The sequence below is a fragment of the Rhincodon typus genome, chromosome 36, assembly GCF_021869965.1.
Source record: "Rhincodon typus isolate 14 chromosome 36, sRhiTyp1.1, whole genome shotgun sequence".
NCBI classification, from domain to species: domain Eukaryota; kingdom Metazoa; phylum Chordata; class Chondrichthyes; order Orectolobiformes; family Rhincodontidae; genus Rhincodon; species Rhincodon typus.
This window is the reverse complement of record NC_063367.1, coordinates 4,343,856-4,361,255: the sequence shown is the minus strand read 5'-3', so window position 1 is coordinate 4,361,255 and position 17,400 is coordinate 4,343,856. Positions and strand designations below refer to the sequence as shown.

The following is a 17,400-nucleotide window of genomic DNA, read 5'->3' as shown; positions in this document are numbered from 1 at the left end:
CTTTTACACTGCATAGCACTACACAAAACCTGACAGAGGGCATCTTGGCTCATGGCGCATCTATTCAACTCTCTAAAACCAATGCGGACATCAAAGTGAAGATACTACTCACAACTCAAAGGTTTACCCGCCAAGGTAAAGAATGGCAATCGAAGAAGAAAATTCAAAAGTAAGCTTATAGTGATACAAAGAGATGGCATTGTGATATTGGCGTGTACAGGTTTACATAAAAAAGGAACAAGGAAGAAACCTCTTGCCTGACCTGCAAGTCATAAAAACCTGACAGTAGTTAAAAGTGAATCAGATCACACAATTCTGAGAATGCCAGGAAACTTGTAGTATCATTTTACAGATGCTCACCTTTGGAATTTTGGCAGGAGGTGGTTGTGGTGCTGGCTGTGCTGGGGCAGGGGCAGCATGTTGCTGGGGTTGCTGCTGATGTTGTTGCTGGGGCTGCGGCTGGGCAGCATGCTGAGGTGTGATTTGATGAACTTGCCCTGGCGTCGTCACATTCACTAAGTCATTTGTCTGTACCTCAATTTTGTAGCCTGGAGGCAGGAAGGTGTTGAAGCCCATGATGAGGTCAGGATGCCCTTTGAAGAGCTGGGAAACCCGGCTGATCACTCCAGGAGTATCAATGCTGCAACATTTTAAGAAAAGGGGATTAAAATTCAAAACCCTGAGGAACTCTGCAACTTCAACCTATCAAAATCAATCATTGTGTTTACTATCTGCACATCTTCACTAAACCTGAAATATTGCCACTGGCGTCACTCATTAATGAGTTCATCATCATTCCTACAAACTTTACGCAACTGCATTCTCAACTCTGTCTTAATTAGTCACATACTCCCATTGTGTTTGCTAGACTTTTCTGTGCACAAAATTGGCTGTAGTGGTTAGAATTGACAAATTTAACAGCACAGAATGAAGATATTCTATCCTTAATGCTGGTACCAGCACTTTGAAAGGGTTAAAAACAAAGTTGCTGGAAAAGCTCAGCAGGCCTGGCAGCATCTGTGAAGAAAAAGAACAGAGTTAACGTTTTGGGTCTGGTGACCCTTCCTCAGAACTGCCAGACCTGCTGAGCTTTTCCAGCAACTTTGTTTTTGTTCCTGATTTACAGCATTGGCAGTTCTTTCAGTTTTTACTTTGAAAGGGTTACTCAATTAGTCCCACGCTTCCTCTTCTTGTAGACTTCAAAAATGTCTGTATAATAAAGTTAATTGAACTTGAAAGTTAACTAATTAGTTGGTAAATTTTTTTTATTAAGGGTTGATTTCTTTCTGAAGTTCAATTAAGTTTTGCATTCAGCGTCTAACTTAAAGTTTCTTTCACTGTTACTATGTTGTTGGGCAGACAGAATTCAGGATAGGATGGATATGTTGAGGTGAGGTTCTCCTGATCAGGCATTCTGTGGCCCATGGAAGACTCCCAAGAGTGGAAATGGCCGATCCTGCAGTCATACACAACCCCATCCCACCCCACACATGGCCTTTACAGATAAGGCAGGTAAGAGAGTATGATAAAATAAGAGGGTGTATGCTGCAGTGAATTCTTCAAAACATAAACCAGACCAAATACACTTGGCAGGATTTTCTTTTTTTTTGAGATTAAATATGAAAGCCAAGGCTTCTTCCACTTGGGGGAAGAGTTGGACTGTCCTGAGCAATAATATTCTTTTCAGCTCAAAATATATGGACACACAGGTTAAATTTAAGAAAAAAATTAGAGGCAGAAGTTCTAAAGTCTGCCACGGTCTTCCAGACTCAAACATTTGGCTGCAATTCAAGAAGCAGCACATCATGACCTTCTCAGGGCAAAATGGATAGACAGTGCAAGTTGGCTCAGCCAGCAACACCCATGAACAAAAAAAAAAGTTAACACAGATGTGCAAAAGACAAAACATATTTGACTAAACAAATTGAATTGTTTGAGGAAGTACCAGAGAAGGTTTATTACAAGAATGTAGTGAATGTTGTCTATATGAATTTTAAGAAGTGTTTGACTATGTTTCAAAGGCCAACAGGCTATATAAGTTAACAAAATTAAGGTTCATGGAATTGGAGGGTCAGTGTCAGCAGGAATTCTAAAAGTGATAAAAATCAGCCATGGCAAATGTAAACAGAAAGTGCTAGAGAAATTCAGCGGATCTGGCAACATCTGTGGAGACAGACAGAAACAGAGTTAATGTTTCAAATTTAACATGACTCTTTCATTTCAAGAAGTACTTATCAAACTTGCTGCCTTTGGGAATGGTAAACCGGGACAATCGATTATTGTAAGAACATTTGAGGGAACTAAAAGTGTAAAGTTACAAGCATAGAGCTGGCTGCAAGATTGATCTAAAGTTTGCAAGCATTTATTCAACAGGCTGAATTGCTCCCTCTGTGCTGTAATGCCTCCTTAGGGTTCTTGCATTCATTGACTTAGTGGTTAGAATATTTCTCTGAAGCAAATGTTCAGATTACATGCTCATCAAGCTGGAGCAGGCAAGGAAAAGGAATCTTCATGCACTTACCTCTGTGACTTGAATTCCTTCATAATGTCCAGAAAATCATTGTAAACCTGAGGTTGGTTTCCAAACTGTAACTTCACCTGGTCAAGATAGGACAAAGCATCTTCAACCTGCCAGGAGAGAAAACAAAATAGGGTCACAGTTTGATACATCATTATTTTTGGGACAATAAGTTAAAACTACAGTGAAAAGGCTGATTGGCGATAATATCTTGGAGAGCAATCTATTCAAAATCATGGTATTCATACACGGCAACGCTGGGGTCAGTTAGCTCAGTTGGCAAGATGGGTATAGTGTGATGAAACATGATACCAACAGTACGGGTTCAATCCCAACACCAAATGTGGTAATTCATGAAAGGTCACCTCCTTGTCTTGTCTCATTAAAGTGTCTCATTAGTTTCTGCTCTCTGACAGAGAGAGAGGTGCCTATGGTACCTCGTGGAGTATGGTCAAGTGGAATTACCAATTACCATTCCAGTCATTGAAAGAAATACAGTATACCATATTGTTCTTAAATGTCAAATGTACACTCTACGTTAGCAATGGTACTCAGGCTTTTGGGCAGCACAGCATGGTAGAATAACACATGGCAAGTGATGCAACTGCTTTTATAACATTGCATAGCAACACAACAACACTATTATACAATATGGTCAGGGACAGCAATACCAGTATGGCAAAAGCAACATTTCAACCAGGAATGAAAGATTAAATCTTAATGCGCTGCACTGGAACTCTGTCTCTCTAATGGCATTGTGGATCTGTCTACAACCAATGCAGTTTAAGAAAGCAGCTCACCATCAACTTCAGGGGAACTAAGGATGGGCAATAAATGCTGGACCAAGAAAAATTCAAGAAGGCAGCTCACCACCACCCTAAGGGGAACTAGGGATGGGCTATAAACGTTGGCCCAGCCAGCATCGCCTACAACCCATGAATGAATTTTATCTGCACTACAAATGCTACATGACAATGTCAGAAAGGCATACTGTAGAGTCATAAAAAAAGAATGACTGTTACACTAGGTTGGTATTTTTCTCTCATGGGGCACTTGCATCACTGGCTGGCCAGCATTTACTGCCCATTCCTAGTTACTCTTCAGAAGGTGGTGGTGAGCTGTCTTCTTGAACTGCTGCAGTCACGTTCTGTAGAAAGACCCACAATGTCATTCGGATGGAAATTCCAGGATTTTGTCAAAGCGACAGTGAAGGAACTGTGCTATATTTCTAAGTCAGGATGGTGAGTGGCTTGGAGGGGAACTTGCAGGGATGGTGCTCCCACATATCTGCTGCCCTTGTCCTTCTAGATTGAAGTGGCTGTGGGTTTGGAAGGTGCTGTCTAAGGATCCTTGGTTAATTTCTGCAGTGCATCTTGTAGATGGTACACACTGCTGTAACGGAATGTTGGTGGTGGAGGGAATGCCTGTGGACATGGTGCCAATCAAGTGAGTTGTCTTGTCCTGAATGGTGTCAAGCATCTTCAGTGTTGTTGGAGATACACTCATCCAGGTAATTGAGGAGTATTCCATCATATCCCGACTTGTGCCTTGTAGATAGTGGACAGACTCTGTGGGCAGTCAGGGTACACAACAGACTGTGCTACAATGGATTACGTTGTAATGATGGTGAAGTGTAACAGATACCTCATCATCGGGCATCTGGTTACATTTTCACAGGATCACTTTCTAATACGTCTGCTGTACCAAGTTACGCGGTTTCATATTGCTCCCACATTCCTCTGATTAAACTTGAAGTGGGAGTGTAAAAGAATGTGAAGAGTGTAACGGAAGGTGTGAAAGAAAGAACAATGGGTGAAAGAAGAAAGTGCAAAAGACTAAAAAGAAAAGAAAGATAAGAGGATAAAGAAAACCTTAAATTTTACTGGATTCTCAGGCACTTTATAATAAATGAATCACTATTGAAGTATAATCCCTTCTGTAATGTATGCTAAAAATCAAACGGAAAAGCACAAACAAAATTGATGGGGATTCTGTACCAATTTAAAATCTGCAAAAACAGTCCAAGGCAATAAACTCAAAAATATGCAGATTCTGCAGATTAGACACACCAGAGAGGCTTGCACACAAGAAATCCTCACACACAAGAGGATATCGGAAAATAAAATGAGGTCCCTCACTTCTTCTTAAAATTCCTTAAATCAACTTTTACAAAAAAAAACCTCACCATATGAAAGCAGAGTATCACAAGTTCTGGTACAATATGAGGTTGACATATCATGGGCGTAGCCACAAATTTTAAGACCAACTAATGTAACAAGCCTTAGAATAATTCAGGATATTGTATTGAGGTTACAATGTTGTAGATATAATGTTACAATATCATTATATTTAAAAGAACATACAGCATGCAGTGATACAAAAGCTAACAGTTCTATAAGTTACTAGTTCAAAAATTATTAACCATCGTGATAGTAACTTAGGGTTGAACAAAAGCAGAATTAATCTGTACCTATAATCTCCATCAACATATTATCACAAAGTCAGAATTTCAGATAATGTTATCAAATTGTTTTCTCTTCATTTCTATGGCTTAAACCATCATCTGATTTCTTTAACAGAATCTAATGGCAGAAACAAAGGCCATTCAGCCCATTTTCCCCATTCTCTGAAGGAACCATCCATTTCAACCCTTTTACATGACTTTTCTAAATACTAATATTCCCAATATCCAATGTCAAGTGTCAATTATCTCCATTAAAAAACTCCTAACTCTTCCTTTGTTCTTTTAAATGATGATGTGAAATGTTTGCTATCTAATAACTAACTCATTATGTTATAGACATGTTATGTCCTTCTCATATGCATTACCTATACTGGTATTCAAGGCTTATTTTACAGGCAGAATAAATTTCCAAATTTTTTAACGTTAACAGTCCTTTTGAACTGGAGTAAAAACTCATTAATGTGTTTTTGACCTCTTAGCCTGTGACAGGCAGACACAAATGGCTCGCTTCACTGCAAGTAAGTACAAATGACAGATGAGTGCAATTAAGTTAGGCAGAGAGAAAATAAAAACTATGGACATTATTTCTAAAGGGGTGCATCTACAGCTGCAAATTACAGGGGAAAAATTTATTTTCTTTATTTCAAATTTTGGATGACAAGTATAAATTTAAAGATAAATCAGATTTTAAAAAAATCCTATGCCTGTTACGATAACAAGAACTCACCTTTAGCCTCTGGAATTGCTGCTGACCTTGGACCGGTGTGGCTGGTGCTCCTGGAGGATGGGCATGGCTCTGAGGTACCACCTGCTGTCCGTGAGGCTGAACTGATGCAGTGTGATGGTGCCCACTGTGTACAGCTGGAGTATGGCTGTGACTGCCAGAGCTCTGAGGCATAGCTGAAACCTGCAGCAGGAAAAGGTGGTGACTGACACACTGATACCACAAGTCAATGACTAAACCTTCGCATTCGTCAATTGAGAAAATGTGAAATGTCTGTGCCCTGAAAAGGGAACTTAATCAATATTTGAGTCCATGGCTCGCATTGTAAATCCTGCCTCCTAATACCATATTTTTCTTAATAACCATTGTTATTTTCTTAATAACCATATCCAGCAAATATATTAGCTTTTAGATTGAAGAACAATAGTAGGAAGAGTAGAGAAATACAATAAGAACATTTAAGAGGCATTGAAACAGACACATGAACAGGCAGGGAATAGACAGATATGGATCATGTGCAAGAAGATGGGATTGGCTTTGAATGGTATCATGGTCGGCACAGACATGATGGGCCGAAGGGCCTGTTCCTGTACTGTACTGTTCTATGTGAATGCAATCAGGATGAGGGTGCATAAGCGGAAAGAAGACTCCTCTATTTTATTTCCTGTGACAACTTCCAGCAAAAGACTACAGCATTGTTCTGAGACACAGCCTCTTCCACTTCCCCATGAGCAACATCGTAGGAGATCTACTAGTGCACTAAGACATCTCCTACATCACAATTCAGAAATCTCACACCACCTGATGCCAATTTCTGAGCCACAACTTGAAATAGGAAACATATACAGAAAACCTTTCCGGAATTACAAGATATTGGGCACAAAAATTTTCAGGCTTTTAATCAGGCCATCCAAGAAAAAAACAAAGTCAATGCACTTGTTGGTAAGATTTCAGAATCAATTGTTAAGGATGAGAATCTAGAGACTTGGAAGCACATGGTAAAACAGGGCTATGTCAGCACAGCTTCATCAAGGGAGATCATGCCTGAAAAATCTGTTAGAGTTCTTTGAAGAGATAACGCGCAAGTCAGACGAAGGACAACCAGTGATCATGATCTATTTGGATTTTCAGAAGGTCTCTAACAAAGTGCCACACAGGAGGCTGTTCAATAAGAGCCCATAGTGTTAGGAGTGAGGTACTGGCATGGATGAAGCATTGGCTGAGTGGCAGAAGGCAGAGAGTCAGGATAAAAGGGTCTTTTTTCAGGATGGAAGCTGGTGACTAGCGCAGCTCAGCAAGGGTCAGTGTTGGGACCACAACTATTCACATTATACATTAACGATCTCAATGAAGGAGGTGAGGGCATTGTTGTTCAGTTTGCAGATGGCAAAGATATGTGGGTGGACAGTTAGTTTTGAGGAGGTGGGGAGGCTGCAGAAGGATTTGGAAGGCTAGGAAAGTCGTCAAAGAAGTGATAGATGGAATATAATGGGAGAAAGGGGAGAGGTTATGCACTTTGGTAGGAAGATGGAGGTGCAGACCGCTTTCTAATTTATGAAAGGCTACAGAAAACTAAAGCACAAAGGGACTTGGGAGTTCCAGTTCAGAAGTCTGTTAAGGTTACCATGCAAGTTCACTTGGCAGTTAGAAAGGCAAATGCAATGTTAGCATTCATTTTGAGAGGGCTAGAATATAGAACAAGGGTATGCTGCTGAGGTTGTATAACTTTGGTCAGACTGCATTTGGAGTATTGCGAACAGGATTGGCCATATCTAAGGAAGAATGTGCTGGCCTTGGAGGGGATCCAGAGGACATTTACAAGAACGATCCTGGGGATGAAGGGCTTGTCATAAGAGGAGTGGTTGAGGAGTCTGTACTCGAAGTTTAGAAGGGTGAGGGGGAAATATCTCATTGAAACATACAGAATACAGTGAGGTCTGGATAGAATGGACGTGGAGAAAATTTTTCCATGAGTAGGAAAGACCGGGACCTGAGGGTGTAGCCTCAGAGTGAAGGGATAAGCATTTAGAACTGAAATGAGGGGTGATGAATCTGTGGGACTCATGGTCTCCACAGCCTTCTGTGACAAAATCATTGAGTGTATTTAAGACAGAGATAGATAGCTTATTGATTAGAAAGGGGATTAAAGATTACATGGAGAAGACAGGACAATGGGATTGAGAAATATATCAGCCATGATCAAATGGTTGAGCAGACTTAATGGGCCAAATGCCTAATTCTGCTCCTATTTCTTATGATCTTATGGTCTACCTGCCGGGTGAATAACAACTAAGTTTTCAATAAAACACCCAGTATTTACTTATGAATTGGGCCTAGCTGGGAACAAATACCTATGCTTTGTAAGAGTATTACATTGTATTTTACATAAACTTCCTGATAGAACAACATAGCCCTTTGCTTACTGTGAGCATTGTAACTGAATATTTCACTGCCTTAATGGGAGATTTTGTGGTTCAGTGGGTAACATCTCTACCTCAAAGCCAGTAGTTCTTGGATCAAGTTCCATCTCAGGACTTGATGGCTGCAGGAATTGTGTCAAAATGCAACTAAACAGGTTGACCGTCAATCTGAAAATTCTTCCAATATGTCTATGACAGGCAGTTGAGAGGCAGAGAGGGTTTCTTAGTTAGTTAGAACTGTGTGGTAGCTGTAGTGCAATAGCATCCACTCATGTTAAAAAGATTTCAGAAGCTGGTTTATGCCATGGACAAGCATCATCCTCATTTTGAGGGACTACTAAAGCGAAATATTGCCTTTGTTGTTATTTTAATACATCTCTGCTTTGCTTTGGAAAACTTAATATTTCTGCTCAAGTAGAATGCATATTATTAGCAAATAATCTTTTGTACCTTCTCAAGTATTCTACTATCACTTGCTTCCCACATGAAAGATTCAGGAAGCTAACCTGCTCACAGATCAATGTTAACAGTTACAAAGAGGTCCAGAATGACTTAGCTTACGATTTTCCCAACCCAAAGAATGATTTCCACCCTGAACCTAGGAAGTCACCACGTTCCAATGATCTACTACATTTCCTTCTGGGTTGAAAGGTTGGGAGGGAAAGGATCAGCCACATCGCAAAGACAGGGATGTTCAAGTTTAAATCCATCTTTAGGTGGTGGCGCATGTGGTCGTAGCATGTATTCTGCATTCCCTTTGACTTGCACAACACAAGCCTGATTAAATACAGGCTTATTCCGGTGGAATATTGATTCTGAACCAAACTTGACCTACAGACTTGTTTTGAAATAAGTGGAATTATTGTTTTAACATGCACTTCTTAGGCATCATCAGCATTGTGAAAGCATACACTTCAACTGCAAATCACCTTCGAACGGATCACACAGGTAGGAAAGGCAGCATTACAGAAATTTTGATTGAAAATGACACATGGAGTGCATGCAGCAAGCACAGTGTGAAGACTGAACATCCAAATGCTGTTTCCAAGCCTTGAATTCACAGTTCTCCAAACTGCAAGTTCCTAATGTTGGCCATGCCACCTGGGGGGTACCATACAAGAAGCAATGTGCATCCACACTATAAAAGTGGAAAATAACAATTCCTACACAGAGTCATGGAATCTTAGAGCACAGAAATAGACCGTTTGGTCCAACTCGTCTATGCTGACCAGGTTTCCCAAACTAAACTATTCCCACTTGCCTGTATTTTTTTCCCTTTATTCATTCATGAGATGAGGATGTTGCTGGCTAGGCAGAATTTATTGCCCAGAGGGCCATTAAGAGTCAACCACATTGTTGTGGGTCTGGAGTCAATACAGGCCAGATCAGGTAAGGATGGTAGTTTCCCTCCCTAAAGGGCATTAATGAACCAGATAGGTTTTTCCAACAATTGACAATGGATTCACAGTCATCATTAGGCTCTTAATTCCAGATATTTGTTGAATTCAAATTCCACCATCTGCCATGGCAGGATTCAAACTCAGCTCCCCACAACATTATCTCGCTCTCTGGATTAACACTCCACCAATAATACCACTAGGCCATCGCCTCCCCATTTGGCTCATATCCATCTAAACCTTTCCTATTCCGGGACCAGAGTACAAAGGGATTTTGTTCAATTGGGCCAATAGGCTGAGGAGTGGCAGATGGAGTTTAATTTAGGTAAATGTGAGAAGTTGCATTTTGGTAAGACAAACAAGGGCAAGACTTAACACAGTTATTGATAGGGCCCTGGGGAGCGTGGTCGAACAGAGACCGAGAAGTACAGGTGCATTGTTCCTTGAAAGCTGCATCACAGGTATAAAAGGTGGTAAATAAGGTGTTTGGCACACTTGTCTTCATTGCATGACTCAGTCTGATCTAGCCTCATAAATCTGTGGGCCAATTATGCTAATTTTGACAGGCACACACACGCACGCGCGCACGCACGCACGCACACACACACACACACACACACACACACACAAATATGGGGGGGGAAAAAAAGAGCCTCTACCAGAAAAGAGTGGCACAGTATAATCAAACCTATGAAGTTAGAAGTATCATCTTATATTAACATTTTATATTAAAATGAGAATCAGGAGCTGTTCTAGGCCAGTGGCATTTCAAGTCCGATCTGCCATCAAATTTTAAGATCATGGTTGATCTTCTACATCAACTCTAACTTTCCTTACTATTCCACATTGCTGAATTATCTAGTAACCAAAACTCTTTTGACCTCTGGTATAAATAGAGTCAAATGGTCAAACATCCACACTCTCTGCAGTAAAGATTCGTAATCCTAGGAATGAAGAAATTTCTCCTCAACTCAGTCTTAAATAGCTAGCCACTTACTCTGACAGTGAAAGTACTGCAGATATTGGAAGTGTGAAATAAAAATGGAATGTACTGGAAGTTCTCAGTAAGTCTCGCAACATCGTGGACAGAAAAGCAGAGTTTATGTTATGGGTCGAAAATGGCTATTCTTCAGAACTATAGGGTTGTTGAAACACGATGGGGTTCATGCTGTCGAAGCAGGGATGCTGGAGGAAGAGCAAAAGGGCATAGAGAAGAGGTTGAGAGAGAGATTAAATGCCAACAATGCAAAGATGTACTGGAACAAAAGGTAAAGGAAGTAGTAATTGTTCTGGTGAAGAAACAAAGTATCCAGTGAGTGTAAATGCCAGAATGATTAACAGTTCTGTCCAAAAACAAAAACATGAAAACTGAAATTTAAACTGACACATGGGTAATAAAATAATTAAAAATAGAAGGCAGAGTTCAATTACAAAAATTGTTGAATTTAATGTTGGTTGCAAAAAGCACAATCTGGGATTGTGCAATAGTACAGCAGAGCAAAGTTGGAGATGTCAGTGTGATAGCAAGATGCTGAATTAAAATGTTTGGAAGCTTGGGAGCAGGCTTGCATATTGAGTACAGATACTTCACAAAGGGGCCACCCATCTGCACATGGCCTCCCCAGTACAGAGGTGCCACACTGTCAGCAGTGAATACAGTAGACTAAATTGAAAATATATGTAAATTACTGTTTCGCCTGAAAGGAACATTTGGAGTCTTGGCCAGTGAAGAGAGAAAAGAAATAAATGGGTAGGTGTTACATCTCCCACAGCCATAGAAAGGGATACAAGGTGTTAGGAGTGAAAATGGTCCCTTTGGACAGGGGAGGGAAAGAGGTGTTTGGTGATGGCATTGTTCTGGACGCAAAAATGATGGAAGATGATCCTTTGAATGTGAAGGCTGATAGGGTAGAAGGAGAAGACTAGGGAAGCTCTATCGCAATTTTGGGACGGAGGTGAAAGGGTGAGAGCAGAAGTGTGGGAAAGGGTCAGACATGGTAGACAGACCTGCACACCGGAGTCTGGGAGAGTCCTTGGTTGAGGAAAAGTATCAGAAGTGCAGCTGTGGAAGGTTTCATCATCAGAACAGATGTAACAGAGATGGAGAAATTAGGAGAATTGAATGGAGTCTTTACTAGGTGCAGGGTATGAAGAAGTGTATTTTAGGTAGCTGTGGGAGTCAGTGAGCTTACAACATATATTAGTAGACAGCCAATCTCCAGAAATGAAGATGGGAAGGTTGAAGGGAAGGGAAGTGTCAGGAGATGGAACACTGACACTTATTCTGATGCACTGACCCAATGTTCTAAACTGCCTGAAAAGTGAAACATTTTTTTCCAGAATTTATCCTAACAAGCCCTTTCATTTTATATATTTCCATCAGATCTCCTCTCATTCTTCTAATCTCCATACCCAGTCTACTTAAACTCTCTTCATAAGACAACCTACATCTCAGAAACCTTCGCTGTATTCCCTTGAGAGGATGTGTATTCTTCCTTAAGGACTGAGTCCAAAGCAGTGCATTGTACTCCAGGTGTGACCTCACCGAAGTCCTATTGCGCTATGAATTCTCTGCTTTATTCCAATCCCCTTGTAACAAAGGCTGATGTATTATTTACCTTTATAATTGTTTGTGCACGTTTGTATGTTAATGTTCGGTGATTCATGTACAAGGACAACTAGATTCCTTTGGATGCGCACATTTCCTAGTCTCTCACCATCTGAAAACATATTCTGCTTTTCTATTTCTTGTACTGATATGATAATGTCAAACTTCATCATCGTATTCCTGATACAGTTATGAGTCTAATTCAAGGACAGAATTCCATGCCATCCAATTTTAAATATACCCTCTCACCACCCAAGCTTCAAGACAGTGACAGGTAATGAAATCCTGACACTTGTTGTAATGGGAGAAAGCAGCCGCCATGTAGTTCTCCTGTTAAAGTCAATTTTCCAACCTGAACACCTGCAAACTAACGTTGTCAAGAGGGATCAACCTCAAATACCTATCTGGGAGAGACCTGAGCTACTTCCAACAGTACTTTTGGACAGGAAGGTGGGCACACTCACCCCGTAAGAAACGCACCTCACAGGCCTTTTCCACGATTGAGCTGATATTGCTGAGTATCAACTCACAATAAAAAGAGATAATAAAGACATTCAGCATAGCCATCTAGATCCAGGAAAGCCTCACCAAAGACACATGACATCTAAAATTAGATGCGTCTACTTAATCCCCCAAGTAGAAAAGCTGACCATGACAAACATCTATAGTCACCAAATGACATGATCCAATAATAATCTTCCTGCAGAACCTCAAACCATCTAAATTGATCACTTCAATAGCCAATAGCACACGTAGGGTACACCAGCAGCAACACTGCAAGACAGCAACTGTGACACCAGGCCTCTGTACATGACCTAAACAGGTGTATGATGCAAAGCAGCCTGGCACATTTTATTCTAGCAACTACTTACCTGATCTTTGCTTCACGATCCATGAAAGCAAAATCAAGAACACACCAGTGCTGTCACATTGCTCCAGTATAAACATGGTCTAATACTCACTAGAATCGGGCTCAAAAGTAAAATGCAAAAATATCAAACTGAATACTCAGAAACTGCAGACACTCAGAAACTACCATTAACCAGATTCCATCCTTCCCCAAAATCTACCACCTCTTGCTGGCAACCTCCAAATTCGGTTCTTGGGTCTCTAGAAAAAAATTCCTCCCCTGTAGATCCCGGAAAGTGAATTACTCCAAGAGGAACGTGGGGAAAATTAAGACACTGACATGGCAACAACACATCTCATGTCCATTTTCTGAATGATGCCAGATAGCAGGAACCAGAGATGTTTGACTTCATGCACTCAAGCCAAAAGGCATGGCATCTCTTATGCAGTCTGGGAGCAACCAAGCAACAACCATGCAGCACCATGACAGTAACCAGGTCAGGTAAAGCAGCAAGGGCTGATGAGATTTACCCAGAATTCTTGTGGAACATCAGATCGCAAGGAAGGAAGCAGCACCACACATAAAATCATGAGGGACATAGATAAAGTGAATAGCAAAGGTGTTTTCTCCTGGGTAGGGGAGTCCAAAACTAGAAGGCATAAGGTTTCAGTTGAGTGAGAAAAGATTTAAAAGGGATCTAAGGGGTAATTTTATCACACAGAGGATTATATGTATGTGGAATAAGCTGCCAGAGGAAGTGGTAGAGGCAAGCACAATTACAACATTTAAAAGACATTTGGATAGGTACATCGATCGGAAAAATTTAGAGGGATATAGGCCAAACGCAGGCAAATGGGATTAGTTTAATTTAGGAAACTTGGTCGGCATGGATGAGTTAGGCAGAAGGGTCTGTTTCCATGCTGTATGATTCTATGAGGGCTAAGGATGCACTTCCATTGACATAGAACCTAAACAAAAACTCCATGCACTCAGCTGAAATCCCATGGTCGGAACAGAATCCGACTCCCATTAACGAATGACACCCCTATTTCTCAACCCTACATCTCCTGGTTAACTGCATGCATCATCAACTGCAAACTATTTATGGACACAAGTGATAAGTCCCAGGTTTCAACATTCTGCGGAAAATCAGGATAACCCCCCGAGTGTTTGAGGACAACCCAAGGAAATATGGCATTTTGCTCCAGACGTGAAACATGAGCTCAAAGTGTGACTACAGCTATCCAAGTCAGGCCATCACTCAAACTGAACTTCTGGCCTGAAAGATCCATGCCTCATGGCATCACAACTATTCACAATATCTCAAATGAAGCCTATCAATTGACTGTTAATTTCAACTGTGAACTATAACCACTTTGCCAGACATACAAATACAAAAACTGCTTAATGGACTGGATTGCCACTACCACATACACTGTTCCATCAAGAGGCAGGGTTCAGGGCAGCACAGTGGCTCAGTGGGTTAGCACTACTGCCTCACAGCACCAAGAACTCAGGTTCGATTCCACCCTTGGGCAACTGTTTGTGTGAGTCTGCATGACTTTCTCCTGGGTACTCCGGTTTCTTCCACAGTCCAAAGATATTTGCATGTTGGGTGGATTAGCCATGCTAAATTGCCCATTGTGTCCAGGGATGTGCCAGTTGGGTGAATTAGTCATGGGAAATGCAGAGTTATAGGAATAGGGTAGGGGATGAATCTCCGTGGGATGCTCTTCAGGGGGTTGGCGTGGGCTCAATGGGCCAAATGGCCTGCTTCCACACTGTACGGTGTCTGAACAGTAATAGTTTGCTTATTTTTGTGAGGCAAACATTACATGTTCAGCAAACTAAACTAACATTGAAAAGTGGCAAATTGAGTATGTTGAATGTCTGTCTGCGAACTTAGTCTTTTCTACACTTCCATGAGGCTGCCACACAATTCTTGATGAGTACTCTAAGCAAGTATCTGCACTGTAGCCTGTATTTTAAAATTGCAATATTCACTGGAGTAACTACTAACATCATAGATTTTGACAGCGGAAAGTAAGCAAAAGCAGCCACTTACTTGGCTAAGTTGAAGCATTGCAGAAAAATTAGCACAGTATTACATCCTAGGAAAATAGAAACCTAGACAGACAAACAGCGCTTTAGCTTTCCCAGGCTTGGTTCCACATCCCTAGACATGCTAAGCAACAGGTGCATAAGGAAAGACTTCCCACAATCAGTGTCCCAGAGGTTCTGCTCATCAGATGCTACCCCTGGCCCTAAGGCATTAACACTGAATTGACTTCTGAGTCATTTCCTACTTAATTCAGTTTTCTGAATGAATGATTCAAATGAGCTGTAATATTAACCTTTCCAATTGCCTCCCTTTGTCCATGCTGGACAGATATCCCGACAAAATCAAATAATTTTTTGGTGACCTAGTTTTATGTTTAAAAAAGGCTGAAAGCAACATACCAGCCAAATAATTATTTAGTATAACAATGGAGACATCCAAGAGGCAGCATAATGCACAGCAAAGCCGTTTTGCTGTTTGATTTGAATGCACCTTCCCATCAACAGTAACATATTCAGGTGTACATACACTCAGCCAGTCTACAACTTGTCTCCTTTGGGGTTCTTAGGCTGCTGGAGGGTCTTGGGTAAAACATTAGCCAGTGACATAGATATTTTCTAATCAGCCTGTTCAGACATATTATGACACAGCTCTGGAGCAGGTGTAACTTGAACCTAGACACCCTCGCTCAGAGATAGGAACACTACCACAGTGCCACAAGAGTACTCACTGATTTTAACCAGCAAGGCACCAGCTCCCAGCTGTACTGCTGATGACAGTAAAATATTATGCAGTGAATGCCAACAGTTATTAGTGTGAAGTTACAACGACGTGATTATAGTGTGAAAGCACCTTCAGCCAACTCCAGATTCATTCACTTTAGACACTACAGGCAAGGGCCATGGATTGTGGAGAAAAGAACACCCCTCAGCTCCAATTTGTTATTGGAGGAAGATTGCCTCAATGCGACTTTGATCAAGGTAAATTGCTGTTTGGTCTAACATGTGCCATAATTGCAGACAGTATTTTGCAATGTAATGTTACTGATCCACATACCTAGCCACCTGTCATTAGCAGGTTGCTAAATGCCTAGTTGTTGAACTGTGAAAACAGGAGTACACCCACAAATTCACTGCATGTAGACAAAGATGCAACAGTTCTCCATTGTGGAAACACACATTACTTGTTTTCAAATCAGCTTGCTATTCATCCCATGAATATGGATTTCCTTCTAGGATTTGTGAGAAAGCAAATGTTGACACATCTAGGCAAAGACAGTTTGCCCATTCTCAAGGCTAAGAGTGACATGTGATGGATGAAAACAGAAAGGATAACATAACTCCCCATCCGTTAGTGCTAAGTATTCACGATAATTCACAAAATGATGTAAGCAAACACACACTTTCTAATCTACGCACTATGTCAAGAACTTAGCAAACCACCACCCTGCCTCCAAAAGTGCTAAGGTCAGTTCAATTTACTGACGCCTAGCACCACAACTATTCATAGAGTCATAGAGTTGTACAGCACGGAAACAGATCCTTCAGTCCCACATGTTCATGATGACCAGATATTTTAAATTAACTTAGACTCATTTGCCAGCATTCGACCCATATCTCTCTAAACTCTTCCTGTTCACCCAGATATCTTAAATGTGTTAATTATACTAGCCTCCACTACCTCCTCTGGCAGTTTATCCCATGGCATCACTTTCTGCTTGAAAAAGTTGCCCCTTAGGTCTCTTTTAAATCTTTCACCTCTCACCTTAAATCTAGCTTTGGACTCCCCTACCTGGGGAATAGACCTTGACTATTGACCCTATCCATGCCCCTCATGATTTTATAAACTTCAATATGTTCACCCATCGGCCTTCAACACTCCAGGGATAATAGCCCCAGCCTATTCAGCCTCAATGAGGATAAATTTAAAAAAACCTTCTGTGCCTTTAGAATACAGGCTATCATTCAAAATGTATAAATTTATGGTACAACTTATGATTTAAGAAAATATGAAAGTCCCCGTATGTTTCTAATTCTAGGCACTATGTTTTGGGAAGGATGTGAAGGCATTGGAGAGTATGCAGAAAATGTTCACAAAAATCATTCAGGGATGACGAACTACAGCTACATGGATAGATTGGAAAAGTTGAGACGATCCTCTTTTGAAGAGCAGCAAGAAGATCATTGTGTAAAACTGAGAAAAGATGGAGCAGTAGAAAAGGTGAGCTGCTCTTGCAGACAGCTGGTACAACTGAAGGGCCAAACAGCTTCCTTTTGTATTGCAATCATTCAAGGGTTGACTATGATTCTAAAGTAGGTACCTGCTTTAATCAGGTCCTACATATCAAGGCAAATACCAAA

General features: G+C 40.9%; 1 protein-coding gene across 9 annotated transcripts in view; it reads right to left on the bottom strand.

Annotated features, from left to right (window-relative positions):
• The window catches only part of sin3aa (SIN3 transcription regulator family member Aa), a 121,469-nt gene that overhangs the window by 61,291 nt on the left and 42,778 nt on the right, over positions 1-17,400 (bottom strand). For all 9 annotated transcript variants that reach the window (XM_048617003.1, XM_048617005.1, XM_048617002.1 and 6 more), the window contains 3 exons: positions 5,710-5,889; positions 2,522-2,628; positions 361-640 (listed from right to left, as the gene is read on the bottom strand). In XM_048617003.1, coding sequence (XP_048472960.1) covers positions 361-640; positions 2,522-2,628; positions 5,710-5,889 — 567 coding nt within the window. The remainder of the gene's footprint in view (positions 1-360; positions 641-2,521; positions 2,629-5,709; positions 5,890-17,400) is intronic.